The following is a 22,812-nucleotide window of genomic DNA, read 5'->3' as shown; positions in this document are numbered from 1 at the left end:
TTAGCTCTGGGATCCTAGCACTAGAGCTATGGAGTCAGGGTACCCTACCCTGGCCCCTTTTGTTTTATTTCACATTTTTTTTGATGGACTCGGCTTTTCCTGTCTTGAAGTATTGGCAGTCAATCAGAGCTGTGCACTTACCTGCACAGGCTTGTCATTATTTGCAAAGTCATCGCGGCCAGAGATATACAAAGGTATTTTCCCTTTAATATCTCCAAAACTACTGGACAGATTTACACCAAATAAGCAAAAGCACAATCTGCATAATGAAAGCTAGCTTTCTTCCAAATTTGGTGTAATTCCGTCCAGTGGTTTGGGGTGTAGTTTTGTCTAAATGTCCTGTGGGAATTAAGATGGGAAACACAATTTTATTGAACGTCCCCATTTTCTCAGCTCCCGCCTGCCGGATCACCCCAAAACTTTCTATGTGCAACAAGGATCACAGGCACACTTTTTTGGGAAAATTTGTGAAGATTCCTCCAACGGTGCCAAAGATATAGGCAAGTAAAAAAAAGCTTTTTCTATGGAAACATACACATACATGTTGCCACACATACATATATATGTATGCATTTGTAAATTACCCTAGTGCTTTTATCCGTGGCCCAGTGTTTGCCACCTTTAATTCTGGAGACCCTACTGGCTATTAATATTGCTTTTCTCTGGGATGCCTTACAAAGCTATTAGCCTACGCTGAAATAACTGACCAACGTTTTGTCCTTGAAGTTAGCTTTTATGGTAGCAATTGCTACTGCTTCAAGGCTCAACATGTACACTTTGTTTAATTGTCTAAGTCAACAAATTTACTTTATAGATTTAATCAATAACAAGTGGGCAAAATCAGGTCCCTATGTATATCTTCCTTAGCTGGAGCCTGGTGCAACACTGTAACAAAAGGGCGAGTCATGCGCTGAAGTCTAACACAAGCATGTTTGGAAAGGGTTCAATGTCAAGTATGTGCATGTGGCAAATTAATTGCTACCTGAAAAAAAACATTAAGGTAAAATAATTTCCAAGATGGTATGTCTCGACTATGGATCTTATTTCACATGCTGTAGCCCAATGTGTGTGTGTGTTTGTGCGCACAAAAAGACAACCTTTATGTAATGCATAGTACGTGTACACAGACACTCACAACACTAACAAACACACACAGACCTTTCACATAGAAGACAGACTAACACACATAGACATTAACCCACACAGCAACCCACCCACAGAGATCATGAACAAAGAGGCTAACACACTATTAGTCATAGGTCACCAGACATAATTTAATTTGATCTGATTTCTATTCCTTATAAAGTGAGAAGAAATGGTAGACTGGCTTCTTGGCACAGAATGGACAATACCCAAGAATGAGGGGGGAAACATTACTGTAGTTAAGTAGGCGAGTTTTTGCTTTTCAGAATGCAGAGACCACACAGAGTGTAAGGCCTGAAGAGATATTTTGGAGTACAATGTGCAGAAGTATGGCAGGCCTTGTGCATGTGCATTTAACCTGTATCCTGTGTTTCACTACTATCCAGTAGTGGTTTTTACCCTCCTGCGACACATGATCACATTTCTTCAGACGACACATTAATCTCACTGCTGCATTGCTTGAAGCTTGTCATTACTATGCTGTCAGGCCTAGGTAAAGGCTGTTACAGCAGTCAAGCCCAGGCAAGACAGGTGACTTGGGGCCTGATCTAGATGTTGGCAAATTGGTTACTCCATCGCAATAAAAATCCCGTTATATCCTACAAGATTTATATTTTGGCAGACAGGCTATCCTTAACCGTTGTGACGGAGTAAGCCATCCGCCGACATCTAAATCCGGCCCTTCATTTCTTTATTAGGACATGGCAGCACAGGTCTCTTAAGTAAGTGGTAGAAAAGGAGGCCCTGGGCAGGGCACTGATCTGTGCGATCCGGATTAGTTTCTTTTTTTTTAATCTAGGATGAATCCCATGGATGTGACTTTGACTAAAGGAGTTGGGACCCCTTCCATGCTGGGGGAGGCAAGCAGATCTATCCCAAAACTCTTTATTCTTGCCATTACGCATGATACTTTTCTTGCTGGTGTCTGACTTTTAGAAATAGTGTTCTACCCATTGTAAAATCACCATCTAACAGCTTTGCAGCCTGGCCAACAAACCAGGATCCTGACTATTCAAAGGGATAGTAATCTGGTTGCCATCAGCATAAATAAGTACTTTGTACCCAAACACTTTACTGATCTTAGTTAAAGGTCAGGAGTAAATGTTATAATGCACTGAAGAAAGGGGTGATCCCTTAGGGACCCCAACATGTAGCCATGAGCTTTTAGGTGTGTAGTGCCCCAGAATAAAGGTTTAGGTGCAGCCCTCACAAATGGCAGAAACTACTGGAAGACAGATATCTCCCCCCACCACACCTACTTCCTTTAGTTGCTAAACTTCTGTGTTACTCTTTCTGTAGGTGTACCAGTGTGCTGCGTGTCTGGTAGATTCTGGCCCTGGGTGACTACTTGTGCGATGGTCTATATGCACCAAGGCTGACAGGCATTCAGCCATCATCAGTCTCTATGTGTAGCCAGTTGTTGAAGTGTAAATATTACCAGTGGAATGAAGAGTAAACAGTTTGATTGTCGATCTTAGCATGAGCTGATGATGCGTGACAGGTCACTCGTCAGATATGAAGCTCTTTATAAATCAGGCCTCGAGAAAATCATAATAAAGTTACTAGACCTGCAGGTCAAGTAACCTGAATAATCTACTTGACCTTCTTATGTACTTGACCCGTAAACTGGTCTCAAATTGTGTGATCACTGGCAAATATTTTATTTTACAGTCACCTATTTCTTCATTTTCACATGAGTGCACCATCAAATGTGTGAGTTCAGTATTTCTGCTGTACAAAAAAAACTTTAGTTTGATTACGTAGACTAAACATTTGCTCCATGGGTAACACAAGTCTAGCCCACATATAGGGTATACATGACCCCTGACTTGCCTCTCAGTTTACAAATAGCGCTGCCATCAGGGTAGCGGCAGGAGTGTTTCTCAGATCATGTTTAAACAGTCACATTTAATAAATATATTATTAAAGCATGATGTTGTAGTGCACTGTCAAATGGGCAAAAAGCTTCTCACTACCTCGCAGCTGCACCCATAAAACTATAAGTGTATTAACAATAAGTTGTGAAAATTGTTTTTCAGAAAGCATATTTATCAATTGCACATTACCAAGAAAAGTGTTCCGATTTGCTTTTCATACTATTAAAATATTTTTTCAACACACAGAAGTACAAAAAATGGTCTTTCACAACTACTGAAATATATTTTGTGATGTTTCTACAGCTGACAGTTATTTAAATGTGTTGGGGAAAAAACTGATACCCTGCTGCCTTTCATTTCAGACAGTTCACTTTACAAAATCTTGGAAACTGCCATCATGGAAGGAAAAGTAATTGTGAACTGATGTCTGACCTCTGTATCGGAACACAGAGCAAATGTGACAAGATAAAAACAAGATTAAAAGGCATCTTTATTGTTCCTTCACTTTCTGACTGAACAGGACATCTGTCCTTTGTCAACTGGCCAGAACGGGTGACTATGTCCTAAATATAGATCGACCTGATAAAACCGGACATGCCATAGAGAGTGGGCAACTAGATTTCTCGAGACCTGTGATGTTACTGCAATACAGTTGCATTTCAGATTGGTCACCAAGAACTGCTGAAAGATGCAGCAGACATTTGGGGATGTATGACAACCAGAGAGTGAATCAACACAATATTGGAGGCTAATTTGAACATAAAATCTACCTCACAAATGCGATGCCAGGACGCCAGTGGAACAGCAGAGGTGTCCCTCAGAGACACCACTGTACCTCATTTTTAAGAAAAGTGTGCTTAATACATTTTATAGTCTCTCGGCAAAGTGGAACGTAAAAGGTAAAGTCACAGGCTGATTTATATATATTGGTGGTAAGCATACTCCATCGCAACGGCAATGGCATATCCTTATGGCCAATATAAAGGTCCGCCGGCTGAATTTATAGAAGGATGGACCATAGTTTGACAACGGCAGAGTCTACTTTCTCCCCACTCTGGCCAAAGTTCTCTAACAGCCCAATGGAGTAAAGGACATCAGAGAAATGGCTGTGTTCACCCGCCCAATTTAGATGGGCAGGCATACATCCATTTATATTTTAATGCCCGTCACTACCAGGAAACCCTTCTGGTAATGGTAAGTAAAAAACTGTAGGTGCCCCCCTTTGCCATGAGAGATAACTTCCATAGCAAAGGGGGAAATTTCAGAAAGAAAAACCCACAGTGGAATTTTCTTTCACAAAAAAAAAAAAGTTTGATGGAAAGCTGTCATTCTTAGAGAGCAGTGCGTCAAACTTAACAATGCATTGACAGGAGCCGCTGCGACAACGGTTCCTGCCAATGGTTAAGAAATTACTGTTGGCTTGGTGGTCATTTCTAAATTTGGTGGGCGGGGACTCGGTCAGAGCCATGGAATAATTTCCTCTGTCGGCCAGATAAACTTATTCTCCCCTTCTAGGGGATTTTCCTGAAACGTTTTGCTTTGTCGTCCCAGTTTGCTGACTTTCTTTGCACGACCTTAGGACTCCAGGCACTTTCCCACTGTACTGCATCAGGAAAGTGCGTTCACCCTTCCTACACATGCCTGGAAAGGGGCTCTCAGGTGCATGGTTGTACCAAGGAGTGCCCTGTAAAAAGGTACACCACATACTTGTGGCGGGTACAGCTATGGCTACTAGTGGGACATGGCACCCTGGTATTTTCATATATACTGAGCCTGACACAACTTGTCAATGTGTGCACAATTGCCCAACAGTGTTTTTACCTATATACTGAGCCTGACATAGCTAGCCAATATGTGCACACTTGCACGATAAGTGTTTTTATATGTACTGAGCCTGGCAGTGTGTGCATTCGGGTATTTTCATAAATACTGAGTCTGTCACAGCAGGCCTGTATGGGCGTACTTGCACCTTTTTGGTGATCCTAAACTTGTGTCCAGCCTGCCCCTGCAGGCGTGTGCATGCGCCAGGGCACACTGCCCATGAGAGCTACTCTGCCCATAGTTTAACACAGGCTCTGTATTTACTATCTCAAAGTGAGAGCTAGAGTGCACAGAGTGCAATGGTTCCCCTTAGAGGTTAGATAGTGGCAAAATTAGATAATACCAATGCTCTATTTTGTGGTAGTGTGGTCGAGCAGTAGGCTTATCAGAGGGTAGTGTTAAGCATTTGTTGTACACACACAGGCAATAAATGAGGAACACACAGTCAAAGACTTAACTCCAGGCCAATAGTGTTTATATAGAAAAATATATTTTCTTAGTTTATTTTAGAACCAAAAGATTCAAGATTTGAAGTAAATACATAAAATGCAATGTAATCCACATAGGTAAGTAAGGAACTTTGAATTAGAGCAGTGATATACACAGTTTTAGTTAAAATGGCAATAAGCTATTTTAAAAGTGGACACTGTGCAAAAATCAACAGTTCCTGGGGGAGGTAAGTATTGATTAGTTTTTCAGGTAAGGCACTTACAAGTTCAAGTTCCTGGGCACAGGCAGCCCACCGTTGGGGGGTTCAAGGCAACCCCAAAGTCACTGCACCAGCAATACAGGGCCGGTCGGGTGCAGAGGTCAAAGAAGGGCCCAAAACACATAGGTGCCTATGGAGAACAGGGGTGCTCTGGTTCCAGGCTGCCAACAGTTAAGTACCTTCATCTTCGGAGGGCAGACCAGGGGGTTTTTGTAGAGAACTGGTGGGGGGGTGACACAAACAGGCACACAAAACACATCCTCAGCAGCACAGCGGCAGCCGGGTGCAGTGTGCTTAGCATGCGTCGGGTTTTCTATAGGAATCAATGGAGGGTACCGGGGGTCACTCCTGCTATGGAGTTCGGTTCCTTCTGGTCCTGGGGGCTGCAGGTGCAGTGCTTGGTCCAGGCTTCGGGTTCTTTGTTCGAGGCAGTCACGGTCAGGGGGAGCCTCTGGATCCTCTCTGCATGTGTCGCTGTGGGGGTGCAGGGATGTCGTCTCAGGTTACTCACGAGGTCGCAGTCGCCCTGGAGTCCTCTCTGCAGTGTTGGTTCTCTGGAGCTCAAGCCGGGGGCGTTGGGTGCAGAGAGTGAAGTATCGCGCTTCTGGCAGGAAGTTGTTAAAAAGTTGCAAAGTTGTTGCAGTTTTTGAACAGTGCCGCTGCTCACTGGAGTTTCTTGGTCCTTCGGGTTCAGGGCAGTCCTCGGAGGCTTCAGAGGTCGCTGGTCCCTGTCCAATGCATCGCTGTGCAGGTTTTTTGAGTCTGGAGACAGGCCGGTAGGGCTGAGGCCAAAGCAGTTGTCGTCTCCGTCGTGTCTGCAGGGCTTTCAGGTCAGCAGTCCTTCTTTGTGTAGGTTGCAGGAATCGGATTTCTTGGGTCGTCCCTAAAAACTAGATTTAGGGGTGTGTTTAGGTCAGGAGGGCAGTAGCCAGTGGCTACTGTCCTTGAGGATGGCTACACCCTCTTTGTGCCTCCTCCCTGAGGGGAGGGGGCACATCCCTAATCCTATTGGGGGAATCCTCTAATCTCAAAATGGAGGATTTCTAAAGGCAGGGGTCACCTCAGCTCAGGACACCTTAGGGGCTGTCCTGACTGGTGGGTGACTCCTCCTTGTTTTTCTCATTATCTGCTCCAGCCTTGCCGCCAAAAGTACAGCAATTGAGCAGCCTCATGATGTTTACTATCATTGGATTCACATTACCCTAGAAAAGCCACTTCTAGACAGTGGGTATTTCCATGTTCTAAAATCTCTCTGAATATGTTTATTAAAAATCAGCTTCATTCCACTGGAAGTGGGGGAAAACCAAATCTGTGCATTTCCTAGCGACACCTATAAAACGTAGGCAACTGGAACAACACACGTCTGCCATTTGAGGGCCTGGATGGATAGATTGGAGGGATAGGCCAGAGCCAGATCATGGCACCACTAAAAGTAATGATCTGCATTCCACTGCCCCACGGCAGACAGGACCGAAATACAGGGGAGACATCTGTGGTTCAAAGGGGAACTGCATGGTGGCCCCTGCCAGAGGAATCTGTTGTACACAGGAGTATTTACTGTCCTTGGAAGGGATCCGTACATCCTTCCTGCATCGTGACTGACCTGCGGTGTGGCCCGCGGAGGTGTGCTCTCCAAGAGCTTGTTGGCTTGCCCCAATCTGTCTTGAGGTCTCAGGGACATCAAAGACTTCCTGCGAGGGACCTACACCATCTACTGGCGTCATCTGGAGAGTGGTGCTCTACTCAGCTACTTCATCTGCTGGACTCCACCTGGCAGCTGTGGTGTATGCGTCTGGAGACTGGAATCCCCTGGTGCAGAGCCTTCAAGGTACAGCCGGCACTTATGGACTGGGGCCCTTCAGCAAGGGGCCACCGTACAATTAAACATCTTGTTTGTTGTGGGTGGGTTCACTGGTTGCGGGACCCCACGTGGCCCGCTTTTGTTGAGCATCGTAGCAATTCTCTTTTGCGGCACCCGACTGCATGCTCACTGTGTGCAGTGTCCGGCTCATAGGCTCCCTGGAGGAGCGGACCTGGTAACCCTTAGTGTGCAACTGGAATTGTCGAGGTGGCTCAAGTCATCATGCCCTAATATGTGTCTCCTTCTCTGGAGGTGTGGAATTGGTAACTACTGGGGGTTGGGAGTGCCTGTCTGAGCGCCGCTGTGACTAGTGCATGGTCTCGGCGACCCTCTCTACGTGCTTTGCAGGCCTCTAAATGAACCTCCCAATTGGTGCCCAAACCTCAATGTGTTAACTACTGTCTGATCGTCCCGAGAAGAGTGACTTCAACTACGAGCAGCTTAGTATCCAAGGAAAAAGTTGCTTTCATCTCCAGCTCATGGGTGGGGGGGGGGAATTGTAGCAGGAATTTGTTGGTGGGTGGAGGGTGGTTTGGGGCCTCAGGTGTCATCCAGCACAGTGACATTAACCGGCCAGATTTCAGTACACCACTGTAGGGTGCTAGGAGCGAGTGCGTGTGTATGAGCCGACTGATATCCGTGGCACCGCATAGCGGTACGGAGAGAATGTCAGGAAGTGTGCGCAGATGACTGTTGAAACAACACAGTGGTGTTGCCGTACATGTTATTTCTTGCCAGAGGACTCCAACGGCTGACATTGAGTTTTACTTGTGCAGCCCAGGTCATGGATCTAACAAAGTGCTGCACGTCTTTGTTTGTACACATTGCTGCTAACGTTGTGAACCGGGGTGCACCCTACAACAGTGTGTTAATGAACTGGGTAATCTCTAGGGTGGGTCTCGTGCTGACGTTTGGCACCCCACAAGGGTGCTGGGAGGCAAAGTGCTATTTTTCTCATGGGTAGATGCTGGTTATGGTGTTTAGCACAGTTGGGCCTAGTACCGCAAGTAATATTTCTAATGTGATTCATGCCCAGATTTACATGATGATCATGCTGTTACTAATGTGTTGAATATACATTTTGTTTACATACACCTCGTGTGAAGTCTCTTTTGTGACACTCAGTGTACTTGTCTGGAAGTGCTGTGCCATTGCTTTACACATCGCCCCTGTGATAAGCCTGACTGCTCTGTGCCAAGCTACCCGAGAGTGAGCGCAGGTTACATAGTGAGTGTAATCACCCACTCCTGACAGGAGTGACAGGTTCTGCATGGCTAGGGCCTCGCCTCAGCCAGCCAGACTGTGCTGCATCCAACAAATGTACATGATCTTTAACCCTTCTGTAGAAAAATCACATTCAAGATGGAGGAGTGTACATGCCTATCTAATCCTTGCCTTCTTTTTGGATAGATTATGTCCACTGGTGTATGGCCGACTTAGGCTTCTCACCAATCCAATCCACCCCCACAATGTTTCTCCTGGTTCTCCTTCACATTGGACACTGCCATGCCAGAGCGTGTTCGCACTTGGTCTGTCTTTGTGGTTATGAAAGGAGCTGTAAGGGTTATAATGAGGGCTTAGTGACCTAATCTGTTTCTTTGACTTTTCGCCAGCCCTTTGTGTTTGACACCAGGAACAACTTTTGTGTGTTCAAAAGCTGTTCATATGAAGATACTTCAATACGCTTCTCTTCCTTCACTAATGGGCTATGGATTCTACTCTAGTAATCAAGGAACACAGAAGTCAGTAAAGAAATCTAACTGTCTTTTATGCTAGTTCTTCCCTGAGTCTAACTTCTCAAACACAAACCAGCAATTTCAGTACCCTGTAACGTGCAGTTTCTGATTCTATTCCCATTTCTCGAGAATAATCGCACATGATTCTGGTCTCCTTGCTTTTTCTAGACTCTAAGATATTAGCAAAGGGTCATTTATAAAGCACCCACTCCAGAGTGAACCACCTTTCGTCATTCTGGCTTAAAGAAGAGAAATTCTTTGATGCTAACAATGAGTTTCTAAGGTTTATTTTTTAATCCTGTTGGGAATGCTTGAACTGACAGATCTGCTGGATTGCAGAGAAGTTGAGTTCAGCCTCTTTTGATACATTCTATAAAGTACTTCAAAACAATTTGTAGGTCAATTAAGAAAGATGTAAGAGGCAGATGATGACACACACACACACACACACACACACACACACACACACACACACACACACACACACAGACACACACACACACACACACACCCCCCCCCCCTCCCCTCTTACAGGAGATTAGAAGCTGGTAAACTAAGTCAAAAAGCTAAAGTTAGGAATGGTAAAATGACTGGGATGTGTATGCAGTTTCTACTTTTGGATCTCTTGGAACTAGGTGTCAACGAGGGAAAGGATAGCTGCATTTTTCCTTTGGGCACTCAAACAGTGGTCAGTCAGGTTATGGCATATGCATTTCCCTTAGTGTGGGAGCAATGGGGGACATAAGGTGACGAGATCAGACAGTGATGAGTTAGCAGGCCAGTCACACACAGTACACCACGACTGGAGACAGAAAATGCTGAGGTGTAGGAAACAGGTGGGGAGACAACAGGGTTCCACATTTGGTGGGAAAAAGAAATGGGATCATTACTGCTGCAGCTGAGGACTTTTGCATGTGTACTCTGTGCAGCCAAAGAAAGGGATATAGTCTGACAGTACCTGTGTGCTTGGCTGAGTCTTGACACAGCAGAGCCCACCTTATTAAAAGCAAATGGTTTGTTCAACAAGCATATTGTGTAGTCTCACTTGCATCAGAAATAGCCGACATTTCAAGGCTTTCCAATTCTACCCTTATAATACTAGTGCAGTGATTAAGCCACCTTTATATTACTAGTGCAGTGGTGGAGCCACCTTTATAATATGAGTGCAGTGGTGGAGCCACCTTTATAATAATAGTGCAGTGGTGGAGGAACTAGTTAAACTCTTCGACTCTCACTACAAGTGCAGGGCTAAATTCTGATCTCTGTGAATTATGAGTTGTGTGATAATTATGACACCTCACAGTTTTCCATCGATAGATTCAAGCATGTCATACCTGCCCGAAATGTACTAGGGAAAATGACCCTTAAAAAAAAAAAAAGGCAAGACATACAGAATTTGGTGTGTTAAATACCTTTTCCGCATGTTAGGTCATTTGCAACGTAAAAGCTTGGAATAGGAATTATTTACCATAAATGTTTAATTGTATTTACAACCTGTGTTAAATGCCTTATCCTATTATGCCTAGTCTGAAATGAAGGCCCTGGACTGATTGGATTTTATTATCAAATGTTGTTATGAAACCAACAGAGAAATTAAGAACGCGTAATGTAGAATGTCCCAGTACAGAATTTTAAACAGGATTCACAAAATCGAAACTGCTGGTCAATGGCGTAACAAAGGCCCCCATGTAACAAAGGCCCCTGTGATGCGGGGGGGGGGGGGGGGGTAAGGGTGTTCCTTGAGTGAGTCCGAAGGGGGAGGGGGTGCATCATGTCCTTTGCAAGGGGGTGCCCCCTCCAGTTTTGTTACGCCACTGCTGCAAACTGGTTGTTTGTTCTGAGTTCATATATGACACATATGAATGGGAAAGGTCCGACAGTATGTCTAGCACACATTTGGGGAGCTTCAATTTGGGCATTTAAGGGAGCATGCCTCCGCAAAAGTACCTGCAAACAGGTGGGGGTTTAAAGGTATTTTGCAAATTGTTTTCAACCTGGAAAGTCACTCACAGTAAGGGTAGGAGTAACTACGTTATCTGGGTGGGAAACTAGAAAAAAAGTTCAATGTGGAAATTAACATTTGCATTCTACTTTCAGATGATGTGGAACTAAACATCTGATTACAATTCCACGTACCAAAATATAACATATTTGAGAAGTGATGGCACTCTGTTCCCGTTGCACATTTTCTTAACTACTCATATTATAGGATCTTCTGTAAAACTCATCAAAGTCTGAAATTTGCTCGAACTGGAGGAGTAATCCTCTATGAGGAGATGTTTAATTATTTCTTGGCCCTTTTCAAATAATTTGCCTTCACAGATTATTTCAGGTAAATATTTTAATTTAATTAGAGTTGATATTTTGGTCTGTAATATTTGACTCCTATCAAGAGTAACATAGAGGCTCTGAAAAGGGCAATATTTTGTGTGGGATTCAAGAAACTTAGCAAAACTTTTCTTCCATGCATCTGAGCATGCTCATGCTTGCTTCGTCTACTGGTATTATGGAGAAATTTTTTTGTTTTAGAAATCTTTTAGCAACATTTCATTTTTAAGAAAATACAAAATGCATTAGTCAAAGTCCACATAAAAAAATATTCCTTGATATAACACGCAACAATAACTGGAGAAACTGTTTGCAAAGTAAGAATACCTACCACCCACTGCATGTAGAATAGCTTCAGGAGCACAAGTGTCCCATTTCTTACACCCAGGACTGGCGAACACATAAGCTGACGCCTGCCCTTCAATCAGCTGAATGATCTATGAATACGACAAACAACAGATTTAGAACATAATTAGAACACACTTAAATGTAAACTTTCTAATCTGCTGCTCTGCCGATTAAATCAGTTTTTCTTGATGGGACACTAAGTAAAATCTAACAACTGCCAGAGTGTTACTCTGGACCCTGTTTGAGAATCATTTCTCCTTGAACGTTTTCATGAAAAGCTTTGTCTTCCCAACGGTCCGGGTTCTATCTTTTTAGCAGCTGTAGGGGTGTTGAGACTAACATGCACAACTGGACAACCATTAGTTGTAGTGGGTCTGAAGCATGCGTTAGTATCTCTTTTTGAAGACATCTTGGAGGCAGCAGGCCAAAGAGTGGTTACTTTGCATATTCCCATGGATCTGTTCACTGCATTTGATATGGCTGAGTACGAACTGCTCCTTGGACGACTACAAACTGTGGCCCATGTAGCCGGTTCATCGGTCGGGTGGTTTCAATCAATACTGTCTGGCGGGACACAGGCAATGAAAGTTCGACTTTCAGTCTTTCAAGGCTGTTGTCAGCGTTGGTGTCCCTCAAAAATCTTCTTGGACTCCTTGGCATTTTAAAGCATTTATCAAACTACTTTTCAAGATATCATGAAATAATAATCTGTCATTTAATGAATATGCTGATGTCACACAGCTTTACCAGCAGGTGAATACACCTTAGGATGATTTTACCACCTCAATACTTTTTCTGCACCGCAGAGCAAACTGATGAATTTCACTGGACTAAAAGGTAATGGGCCAGGAGTGGAATTTGTTCCATCAGTACCATTTCTCGGTTTTCCATTTGCATTTTATTGACCACAAGGTAAAAAAAAAAAAAAAGGGATTTATTTGGGATAGGGATCTCAGATTCAAGACACACCACACAGTCTGAACTCTTCTCTCTAAGGCAAATTAAATAGCTCTTTCCATTTATTTATCTAGCCCATCACAACTGGACTGTTGGAGTACTGATCAATGCCAAATGTGATTACACTAAAGATGTGATGGGTGGCACCTAAAGTCCTGATTAACTGTTTGCAACTGTTGCAGAATGCTGCCCCCAGCTGACTTTCAGACCTACAAGATTTCTTTCAGCCTTAAGACTCTTTACTCGATCCTGTCTAGTAAGGAAAACGCTTGTTAAAATCTTATGCCTAGTTCATAAAGGGGCAGCAGGAATTGCTCCCATATATCCTCAAGAAACACTCTTGATACCTTCCGTGTCTGGTCTGGGATCTCACTCATATGATTTGTTGGCTGTCCCTTGTACACTGATGGGTCTGTCTCTCTTTACTAGGACCATATCTATGGAATTACCTATCCATAGACAATAATGATTTATACCTCCTTGTCAGTTTGTAACAGGTCTTTTCCCAGATGCCTGTATCTTGTCATATTTGACGCAGTAGTGTGCATGGCTATTATCTACTTTCTGTCCTTCACTCTGGCGCCTAGAAACAATTTAGTTTCGAGTATTCCTTACAAATAAACTGTCTTGTATTACATGGTCGAGTAGTAGTCTTTTCGAAATACTTTCACTTTAGATGTTCCCCACTATAGCCTGATAACAGTTTTCAAATAGCACCTTTTTTTTGTTATCATGACAATTACTAAACAGCAGCAAGACACAGTACCAACCTTGTTACCAGCACCCCCAACTCTCACAACCTTGTCAGGGTTCATGGCGGCAATGCAGTCATTCACTAGTTTGCTGCTATGAGAACGTGTTGTGGTGATAATGTGCTTTCCATCAGGTACTTCCTTCAGCTGAAATCCAAAAGAACCAAGTCCGAGCACTCCCCATATAGTCCTTCCAAGCACTGCACTGTCCCCAGCCTGTGCACAGAAAGCAAAGACAGTTAAATGACAATTAACAAGGGAGCATCATTGCACAGTATTGATGGAAAGCACTAGGACAACTACAGACATGTCAATACAATTTACAAGTTTGGCTTACTAGTTACAGAAATAAGTGGGAATATACAGCGGTTATTGTGCAGTGCATCTGATTAACAAATGTTTCTATTACTTATGATATACTGAAGTATCCAAGGTTCATATTTTCCGCCATAAGGAGATTCCAATGGTGCCCATTCTTTGTGGTTTCCTACTGACCTTTTTGCAGTGCTAAATTTGGTCATCTGTAGCAAGTGGGACCTATTGGCACTTATTTTAGGAGACTGCCACTTACTTTTCCTCATCAGATGTGGACCATGAACAAGGGAGAGGAAGACACAAAAGAAGGAAAGAAGGATGAAGAGAAAGACGGAATAAGAGAGACAAAGCAGGTATGGAAAAGAACGTGCAGGAGTGAGTTTGACAGGCAGGGAGTGTCTGGTCATGGGTTAAAGATGCATGAGGTGGAATCAGGACTACGCCACCTTGCTATTCAGCATCAAACCTTCTGCAGTGCCGGTCGTGGGTTTCTGAGCAAACGTTTGGGCCTGGTACCTATTATTTTTACTAATTAAGCATAGCCTGTTTGATAAAAATGCACATTTACAGAATACTTTGATAAAATGTATTTACATCTCTATTTTTTTATTGTTGCTTTTACATGGTCTTATCCAAATAAATACAATACAAGAGACGGGTCTCACCGACCTTACTCACAAATGCTGTTTACGAAAAAGCATAAACATCTCTCAGTTTAAGAGGACTATGGATTCATTTTCTTATTGACCTATACAGTCTCTCCATATTATACATTTAATGAGGTTCCTAACCCTCCAAAGAAACAAGATTTGTAGTAGAACACACATAACACAACCTAACAATGTTTCCTAACTAGGGCTTTCATCATGTGACTGTTTTGATTTTACTCCTAGATAGACATTAATGAAAAGCACTATCCTTGTATTTCTAAGTATAACCTACCACCATATACTTAAAACTGCTCTAGAACTCAACAAGATGTGCCAGAGCAAGCCCTTTAAACTCTTCACTCTTTTGGCACTAACATTCAGCCTCCGACATAATACTCCCCAATTACGTTTTAAGTGCCAAATTGTGTAAGATTTCTGGACAGAAATGTGGGTCGCTATAAAAAGACATTTTGCCAGTTACTGTAGCGATTACCTCAGTTCTTTTAATCAACAGATCAACTGCTCCTTAAGAGGAAACCATTATTTCAAGATAGGCTCTCTTATTTAACCTAATTACCGGTTTAGCACTCAAATGTAGAATTTATTGGTAGAAACAAACCACAAATATATCACACCAACAGTGGTGAAAAAATGTTTGTAATTTAATGGAACTTGCAATTGCATCTTTAGCACAAACAAAAATCTAAAAGTATCCAAATATGCAAAACCTTAGGAATGCATAACTGAAAATGATGATGCATTCCTTCATCTCCTGCTCTTTTTTTGCTCACTGTAGTAACCATTATATGTTATTTTGGATATTTCCCAGCTAAAGCATTTCCAAAATGGAACTTCTCATGAGATGAGCACTACATGTCAGTGGACTACTGTCCCTTTTCTCTAATTGTGATGTTGCAACGGCCAAGTCAACTTCACAAATTGACCTTAATTACATGTTTGTATTTTCTGTAGCATTATCTGTATTATATGATCTATGCAACAAAACAATATGAAGTACTGTAATTACATCCCCAGGGGCTTTCATAACAAGGAACTCCAATGCAAAGATAGGACAGTACTCAAGACTTACTCTTAAGACACAATTAAGGAAAGATATTTGCTGAAACACAATAAGCCAAAAATTCAGCCCCTAACCAATGAAAAAATAGAACACAATCCTTTGTATGGGTCATCGAAGTTGAGAGGCCAATAGTGGTCACAACTCAATCACAAAGGAAACATGATGTGCCTGCTATGCGAAGCATTACAGACTTGAATAGCAACAAGGAACAGTAAAGAGAGCATGATGTAGATCTAAGGGGACTGGAATAACTCCATAGGAAGAGAGTCAAGGGAAGAGCAAATAAGAAATGGTCCATGGTAGCAACCTAAATGTTTGTGGGATTGAGGGCTAAAGGAATGCTGGGGAGATTACTAATCAACAAAATAATTGATGTGAGCACACAGTGAAAAACGGGCAAAGAGATGGCAAGAGTATGCAGAGCATGTGTATCTACAGCCACACATGCCATCAAACCTATACTTACAGAGCAAGAAATAACAGTATCCCTTCCCGCAGGTTCACCACTCAGTCCTAGTTTGAGTCCTTATTACTTTTTTGAAGTCCAGTACAATGTTGAAATGCACAATCTTCTTTAGTCATGGCTTTCCTCTACTTTGTCTGTAATATTCAGGTGCACAGCCCCTTTGATAATCTAAACCACGTTTGCCTTCACCCAATCTGGGATATCTGGTCCTCAGGTGTCTGGATATCGAAGGCTAAGTATATGAAGTGGTTGAGAATCCCATACCTGCATGCTTGTTGTCTTGTCTCTATCCCTAATGAGCCAGAAGTGAAGACCCCAATGCAGAAGTGCATTACCTGCATGCACAGCTTCCTATCTGCCTCCCAATGCAATTTCTCTCGGGTGCCATTTTCCGGCTCTCTATAGTCTCACATGTGCGTTTATTCTCATTATATGTTTCCAGATGCTGTGGTGTATGAAATGGCTCAAGTATGTGTGAGGCGGTTATATCTTAGCCCTGAAATTACAAAAGTTTAATGTTCAGGGGATCCTCTCTGGACATTTGTGGGTGATTCCCCTCCTTCATACCATCTAAAAAAGAAAGGGTGCTATCAAGAGGCTTCCTCTCACATCCAGAACATCTCCTATTCTTTGGATAAGACTTCCCCCTCTCTCACGTGCCTAAAAATGATAAAGGTGCACCAGGAGACACCCTGTCTCAACAGGAACATCTTGTGGACTCGAAAAGAGTGAATCCCTATTTATACACCCTGGGAAGTCTGAGGGCACACTCCTTTTCTCCACTTCTTCTTGTGCATTGGCTATTCCAGCAGGTAATCCCACTTATTTCTCTGCTACTGTACTCCGATAAGACCTAAGGGCAACCACACCCATACCTTTAAAAAAACAACCTATGAAGTGTTTCTCAGGAGCTGTTGTTTTTCTTGGTCTCCGGGACTGGATAATACAGACATCTACGCTAAGTAGCAAGATTACACTGTAACCCTTCCTCTGACATCACTGCCCCACTCACATGGGTTAGCAGATGTGGGTAAGCATATGGGACAGCTCCAAGTTTGTCCAAGCATCTAACTGCATGTAACAATGTATCCATAGCTGAGAGACCCATGTTTGAAGTCCAGGCTTCTTAGACTTAGGGCAATACATGCCCCAAAATGCATGGCATTGGGCCACGACAAGAATAGGCGAATAGGACAAAAACAATCAGTACTTATTAAGAAGACCCAGCCTTGTGGAACACAATAAAATGAAACCGTTGACCCGTACCACAACAATGACCTTAGGGTGAACCCCTGCAGCAACAACCTTTCACATTGACCCTATCAACTGGAGTTGCTAGGAGGGCCTCAGGTTGATTGAAAAGTCCAGGTCAAACAGTAAGAATACTGCTGACTGCAGATGGTGATTCACCACTTCCGGTGACCCGCTTTGATTAGCCAATTGTCCAGGTACAGGAAAATTGGGATGCTAGACTGTCAGAGGTCAGCTGCAACCACCGCCATGAAGACTTGCGGTGCTGATTTTAAGCCAAGCGGGAGCACTGCAAAGCACAACTAAATGCAAGTGCTCCCAAAGCAGCCACAGGCTACCGATATGAAATTCTGCAGGTCGAATGCCACCATCTAGTCTCCGGCTTACAATTCTATGGTCAGTATCCAGACCTTCTCAGTGATGAGGTAAAGGTTCAAGTTTTTGAGGTCTGGGATCAGACAGAAGCCATCGTCTTTTTGCAGACAAGTATTAGGAATAGCATTCTTGACTCTTTCCTTTTACAGCACTAACTCCACAGCTTATTTCCGTGGGAGTGTTGCCATTTCTTGTTAAAGGATGGCAAGGTCATACTGGAGAAGGGAAACGGAGCCTGAAAAAAAGGGAAGAGTGTAACCACTTTCTATGATCTGTAGGACCCACTAGTCTGAAGTAATGGCATTCAAGGTCGGTAGAAGTGAAGACACCTGCCCTCATGCAGGCTCCTTTAGAGTTTGGGGAAGCAAACTAGGTCGGCATGCCTGCTGGTGTGGTGGAGTAGGAGGAGGTAGGTTTCTGGATGGATCCTCAGCACTTCCCTTTATACTGTTTGACCAGTGGATTCTGTTGTTGCTGAGATGTGGCTGATAGAGTTGATAGGCTGCTAAGTTGTTGCTGGCAAAAGGAACCAAGCATGCCTGTAAACTGAGACAGAGGTACCCATGGCTCAGACTACTGAGACTGTGGTTTCCAGGCCTGATTTTATGATGTGCCAGGATGTGTTTTGGCCCTCTTGGACTACCACCTGAAAGTGCACTCTCATGTCTTAAGGCACATGAGGGTCCACCATTTGAGCCATTTCCCACAAAGCACAAGTGTACTGTGCTAGAAGGCAGTTTGTATTTAGGGACCTCAAAGGCATGCTCCCCTGCAGAGATGGTCTCCCTCTCCCCCCAACCTTCTAAGCTCTTTGACTCTCTATCCACTGCTATATTCTGGAAGAATCCAACCGACTGACCCGATGAACATGATGCCTGTATGACCAGGCTCTCTGGCCCCGGATGAGCCGAAAGAAATGCTGGATCTTCAGGAGCACGTCAGTAGCAGCCAGCTATTGGTCTATTAACCGCTAGAGCTGAAGTAGGTCTTTCCCATGTTGCTCAAACCGGGTCAAGGTGGGTGCCATTGAAGGGCAGTAGAGGTTCTGCAGTAGGAATTGCCAGATACACTACTTATGTGGTTTTAACCTCCACAGGGTTAAAATCTATGGATGGCAACTGCAATTCCAGCATTCTGCTGCGTTTTTAATCACTAAGTGAAAAGACATAACCTCTGGTGTGGTAGGTCCTGCTGGGAAGTCCATTTCCATTTCTGGGGAAGTGTCAATCCCACATACAGATTACAGTACTAATAATTCTTGGCCCAGATCAACGGCGTCCTCGTTGCTGAAAGCATATAAATTCAGAGGGTCAGAGTCAGATCCAATATTACATGAATCCCCTATCTATAATCCTCTTGCCCCTGTAACCCCTACACTATTTGTTTTTGCGATGTGACTTCGCTGACTGGTGCCGACAGTGCCGTAGATGGAGGTGTTGTCAGCGGAAGTGGTGGTGTAGGTAGATGTTGTGCAGCATATTGAAGCGACGGGTGAAAGGAAGGATGAGCCACTGTTGGTCCTCAAGGTCCAGCATCAGGGCCAATGAAGTAAACAACGGGAGACCACACAGTGCCATGTGGCCTGAAGGGGTGCTGAGTGGCTTCAATGCTCTTGCAAACAAGGATAACATGGCATTAAGAAATACCACCAGTCTGATCCTGGCTCAGGAAAAGCTAGCACCAGTAAGTTCAAGGTGGCCTGAAGTGATCGAAACAGCTCTGGGTTTGGGCCTGGAGCGGGCCACAAGGAGGGAGATCAGCCAGATCCATATGGAGAAGCCCTGGCTCCGAGAACCCAGCAGGGGTCGGTGACCGTAAGGGTGACTTACCCTTGTGTTGCCTGTGTTTTCTTTTTTTGCCACTAGAAGAATGCATTGAGGGTGACCTTGATTAAGGCCTGGAACATCAACGACTTTGCTTCTAGTCCCTGGTTGGGCCATGAAGAGCTTTGCCTCCCACTCTGATTCTTTGATGGCCTTTGTGTATATGTTCCGGCGGGATTCACAGAATTGTGAGTAATGGTTTGAACCAAGGCACCAAAAGCAGATATAGCGGGGGCAGTTATGAACATCTGTCCCTCACATTTCCTACAAGGTTTAAAGCCTGATCGTTCTGAAGGAGACACAGTACTGCACGAACAACATTTCTTGTGAGGAAAACTCACAACTCTAGAGAGCGAGCTCTGGATTTCTGTAGGAGGTGCAGAAAGAAGGCAGCAAAGGCATGGGTGAGCTCTATATGCTTTGATAATGTTACCTGATGCCACTTGCAGAGTCAATACGAGCCAGCGCATTCTACCAGCCAGCACACCCTACGAGGGACGTGAGAAGTTTCTGGGTCCAGTCTGGCCACTAGGATTATTCTACAGGTGAGGAATCTGCAGTTAGAAGCATCCATCAGAATAGCCACACAGTCTCAATTTTACAGACTCCAATATTAAGTGCATCCTTGACCGTCTGGAAGACAAGTCTTGTAAGCAGACAGTTGTTCTGCAGGTGCATTTGTCTGTCACTTGTTCAAGAAGGTGTTTATCTGTGTAAACTAATAACAGATTAAGGGGGTCATTCCAACTTCGGCGGGCGGCGGAGGCCGCCCGCCAAAGTTCCCCCGCCAGAAGACCGCACCGCGGTCAAATGACCGCGGCGGTCATTCTGACTTTCCCGCTGGGCGGGCGGGCGACCGACAAAAGGCCGCCCGCCCGCCCGCCCAGCGGGAAAGACCCAGCAACGATGAAGCCGGCTCCGAATGGAGCCGGCGGAGTTGCTGGGGTGCGACGGGTGCAGTGGCACCCGTCGCGATTTTCAGTGTCTGCTAAGCAGACACTGAAAATCATTATGGGGCACTGTTAGGGGGCCCCACGACACCCGTTCCCGCCATCCTGTTCCTGGCGGTAAGAACCGCCAGGAACAGGATGGCGGGAAGGGGGTCAGAATCCCCATAGCGGCGCTGCTTCCAGCGCCGCCATGGAGGATTCCTATGGCCAGGGGAAAACCGGTGGAAAACCGGCGGGAAACCACCGGTTTCCCTTTTCTCAGAATGACCCCCTAAGTCTTTTATTTAGTGAGAAGAACATCTGGGCAGCATATAAAATGAACCTTGATTGATCTGCAATTTGCAAAGGCATGATCTTTTTTTGGCAGATCACTGAAGAAACAGATTAAGATCAGTATAGGAGGCCAAGTTAAAACATTAACCTCCAAATAAGAACAGAAATTAGTTTTTGGGTGGTTTTAAACACAATGGTTTACTACAGACTCATTTCAAGTGATCACTTGTAGTAGATTTAGGAGCAATTAAATTAAACAGCATATTAAATGTAGCATAAAGAAAGAAAGGAAACACTAGCCTAAACAAACATTTTAATGCAGGTTTAATGTAGTAGAAAACATGATAACGACTATGCACAGCATCCCCAGAGATCATACACAATGGACAAACAGTTAGACGTTAGTGCGGGTGTGTATATACATAGTAACAGACTGTTAGGGACCTGGGAAGTTTTCAGATTATAATGTTTTTTAAATGTACACAGATCTGTTTCACAAATGAACCAAGACCCGGTTGATTTGTCATAATGTTGCTGACATTACGACCCAGTCAGTCACTTCCAAGGCCATCACCAGGACAAATGTATTTGAGATAAAGATGGTTGGAAGAACTGGTCACAGTTACCTTCAATGACATAAGGGCACAATGGCACTAAATTTTAATTCTGAAAAAATTGTTGCTATAATTATTTATAATGTCCAAAGTGTAGAAATCGTAATAAAAGTATGAACTACATATTTGAACATTCAGTAGCTATAGCAAGAGCTATACTGTCCAGCGGCAAAAGTGTTTTCAGTCTTTTTAACTGGCCACCTGTTATTTCCAGAAAGGTCCAAAACAATAGTCATGAAATACTTTATTCTCCATTTTCAAGGCATTTGAAGGTTCTTGGGGAAAAGGTGTTGAATTTTATCGGCACAGGAAGGGCCACATTGAGTACATGGAATACGGAAGGGCTATTTGTTATTTGCTGTAAGAATGTGTTTATTTGTATAATAATCCCAGAGTTCATGTCTGATCGGAACACCGTGAGTCTCTCATGAGGGCTTTTCACCTGCTGCAAGTACTTGAAATCTCTGAGTGAAATGCTGGCCGAAAATAGAGAGAAACATGAAAAAATTAGCGGCAGGGAAACAAATATTCCTGCATTTTATTCTCCATTTAAGATGCAAAACCCATAATGGCACGTAGAGGGGCGATGCCACTGAGTGGTAAAGTTAAAATAAATTAGAACATTGGAATGTTGACAGCTCCATTGAAGACAATGAAGCAGATCTGGGCTTATAATGGCTGCTCCAACATTCCAATGTTTGGTTTGTCTTTATGTTTCTCCCTTTTTAATCTAGTACATTCTGGGCCGCCTTTAGGGCAGTGCAAGCGGTGCGGCCGAACCAGATGCTGACCTGGATTGGGGGGGTGCCTTGTTTAGTAATAACCTATGAAACTTGTGATTTAAAAGCACCTGCTGAAAAGTTCCACCTACTGAAAAGTTCCTTGTGCGTCCAGCCTTCAGGAAGCAATTAAAATGTCAAGATACCTCTTGTAATTTCTGCTTGGGAAAGAGATGGGAGTTTTGTCTAGCGGCAGCTTTGACTCAACATAAAGTAGTGAAGAGGGTTAATTTGCCTGCTGCAAAGAACAGAACTATAATGTATGTGGATAGCTGAGTGGATTAGTAAAGCCACCCTTTACAAGTTCTTTAACACAAATGAATGTATGTGAAAGGGGATCTATGGAGAGATGAGAGGCACATTTGCCAGGTGGTAGTAAGGGAATCTGAGGAGGTGGTCATGTGGTGGGAGGGCAGCAAAAAATACTTTTTTGGAGGGTGCCACCAGCGCTAAAGCGAGCCCTGAGTACATTCTACCCTCAGTGGGTGGAATGTTCGAATAGCCTTTTACCCCTTCTACCTCAGGCTATACCGGTTGTTAACAGCCTTCTTCCTCATTATAGGCACTTGCCTGCGGGCTGGGCCTGTAACTCGGATTCAGTGACTAACAACTGGTATAGTACTCAGCAGCAGGCTATAATGTGCATATTATTGTGTCCCGTGTTTGGGCCAGTCGTGATTAGTCCCTTTCTATGAAACAGCAT

The 22,812-nt window shown here is 43.8% G+C and overlaps 1 protein-coding gene across 3 annotated transcripts in view; it reads right to left on the bottom strand.

Annotated features, from left to right (window-relative positions):
- BPNT1 (3'(2'), 5'-bisphosphate nucleotidase 1) overlaps positions 1-22,812 on the bottom strand; it is a 121,893-nt gene that overhangs the window by 5,141 nt on the left and 93,940 nt on the right. For all 3 annotated transcript variants that reach the window (XM_069233872.1, XM_069233871.1, XM_069233873.1), the window contains exons 7-8: positions 13,551-13,748; positions 11,807-11,912 (exon numbers count right to left, since the gene is read on the bottom strand). In XM_069233872.1, coding sequence (XP_069089973.1) covers positions 11,807-11,912; positions 13,551-13,748 — 304 coding nt within the window. The remainder of the gene's footprint in view (positions 1-11,806; positions 11,913-13,550; positions 13,749-22,812) is intronic.

This window comes from Pleurodeles waltl, chromosome 5 (genome assembly GCF_031143425.1).
Source record: "Pleurodeles waltl isolate 20211129_DDA chromosome 5, aPleWal1.hap1.20221129, whole genome shotgun sequence".
Taxonomy (NCBI): Eukaryota; Metazoa; Chordata; class Amphibia; order Caudata; family Salamandridae; genus Pleurodeles; species Pleurodeles waltl.
This window is presented reverse-complemented; position numbering and strand designations above follow the sequence as displayed.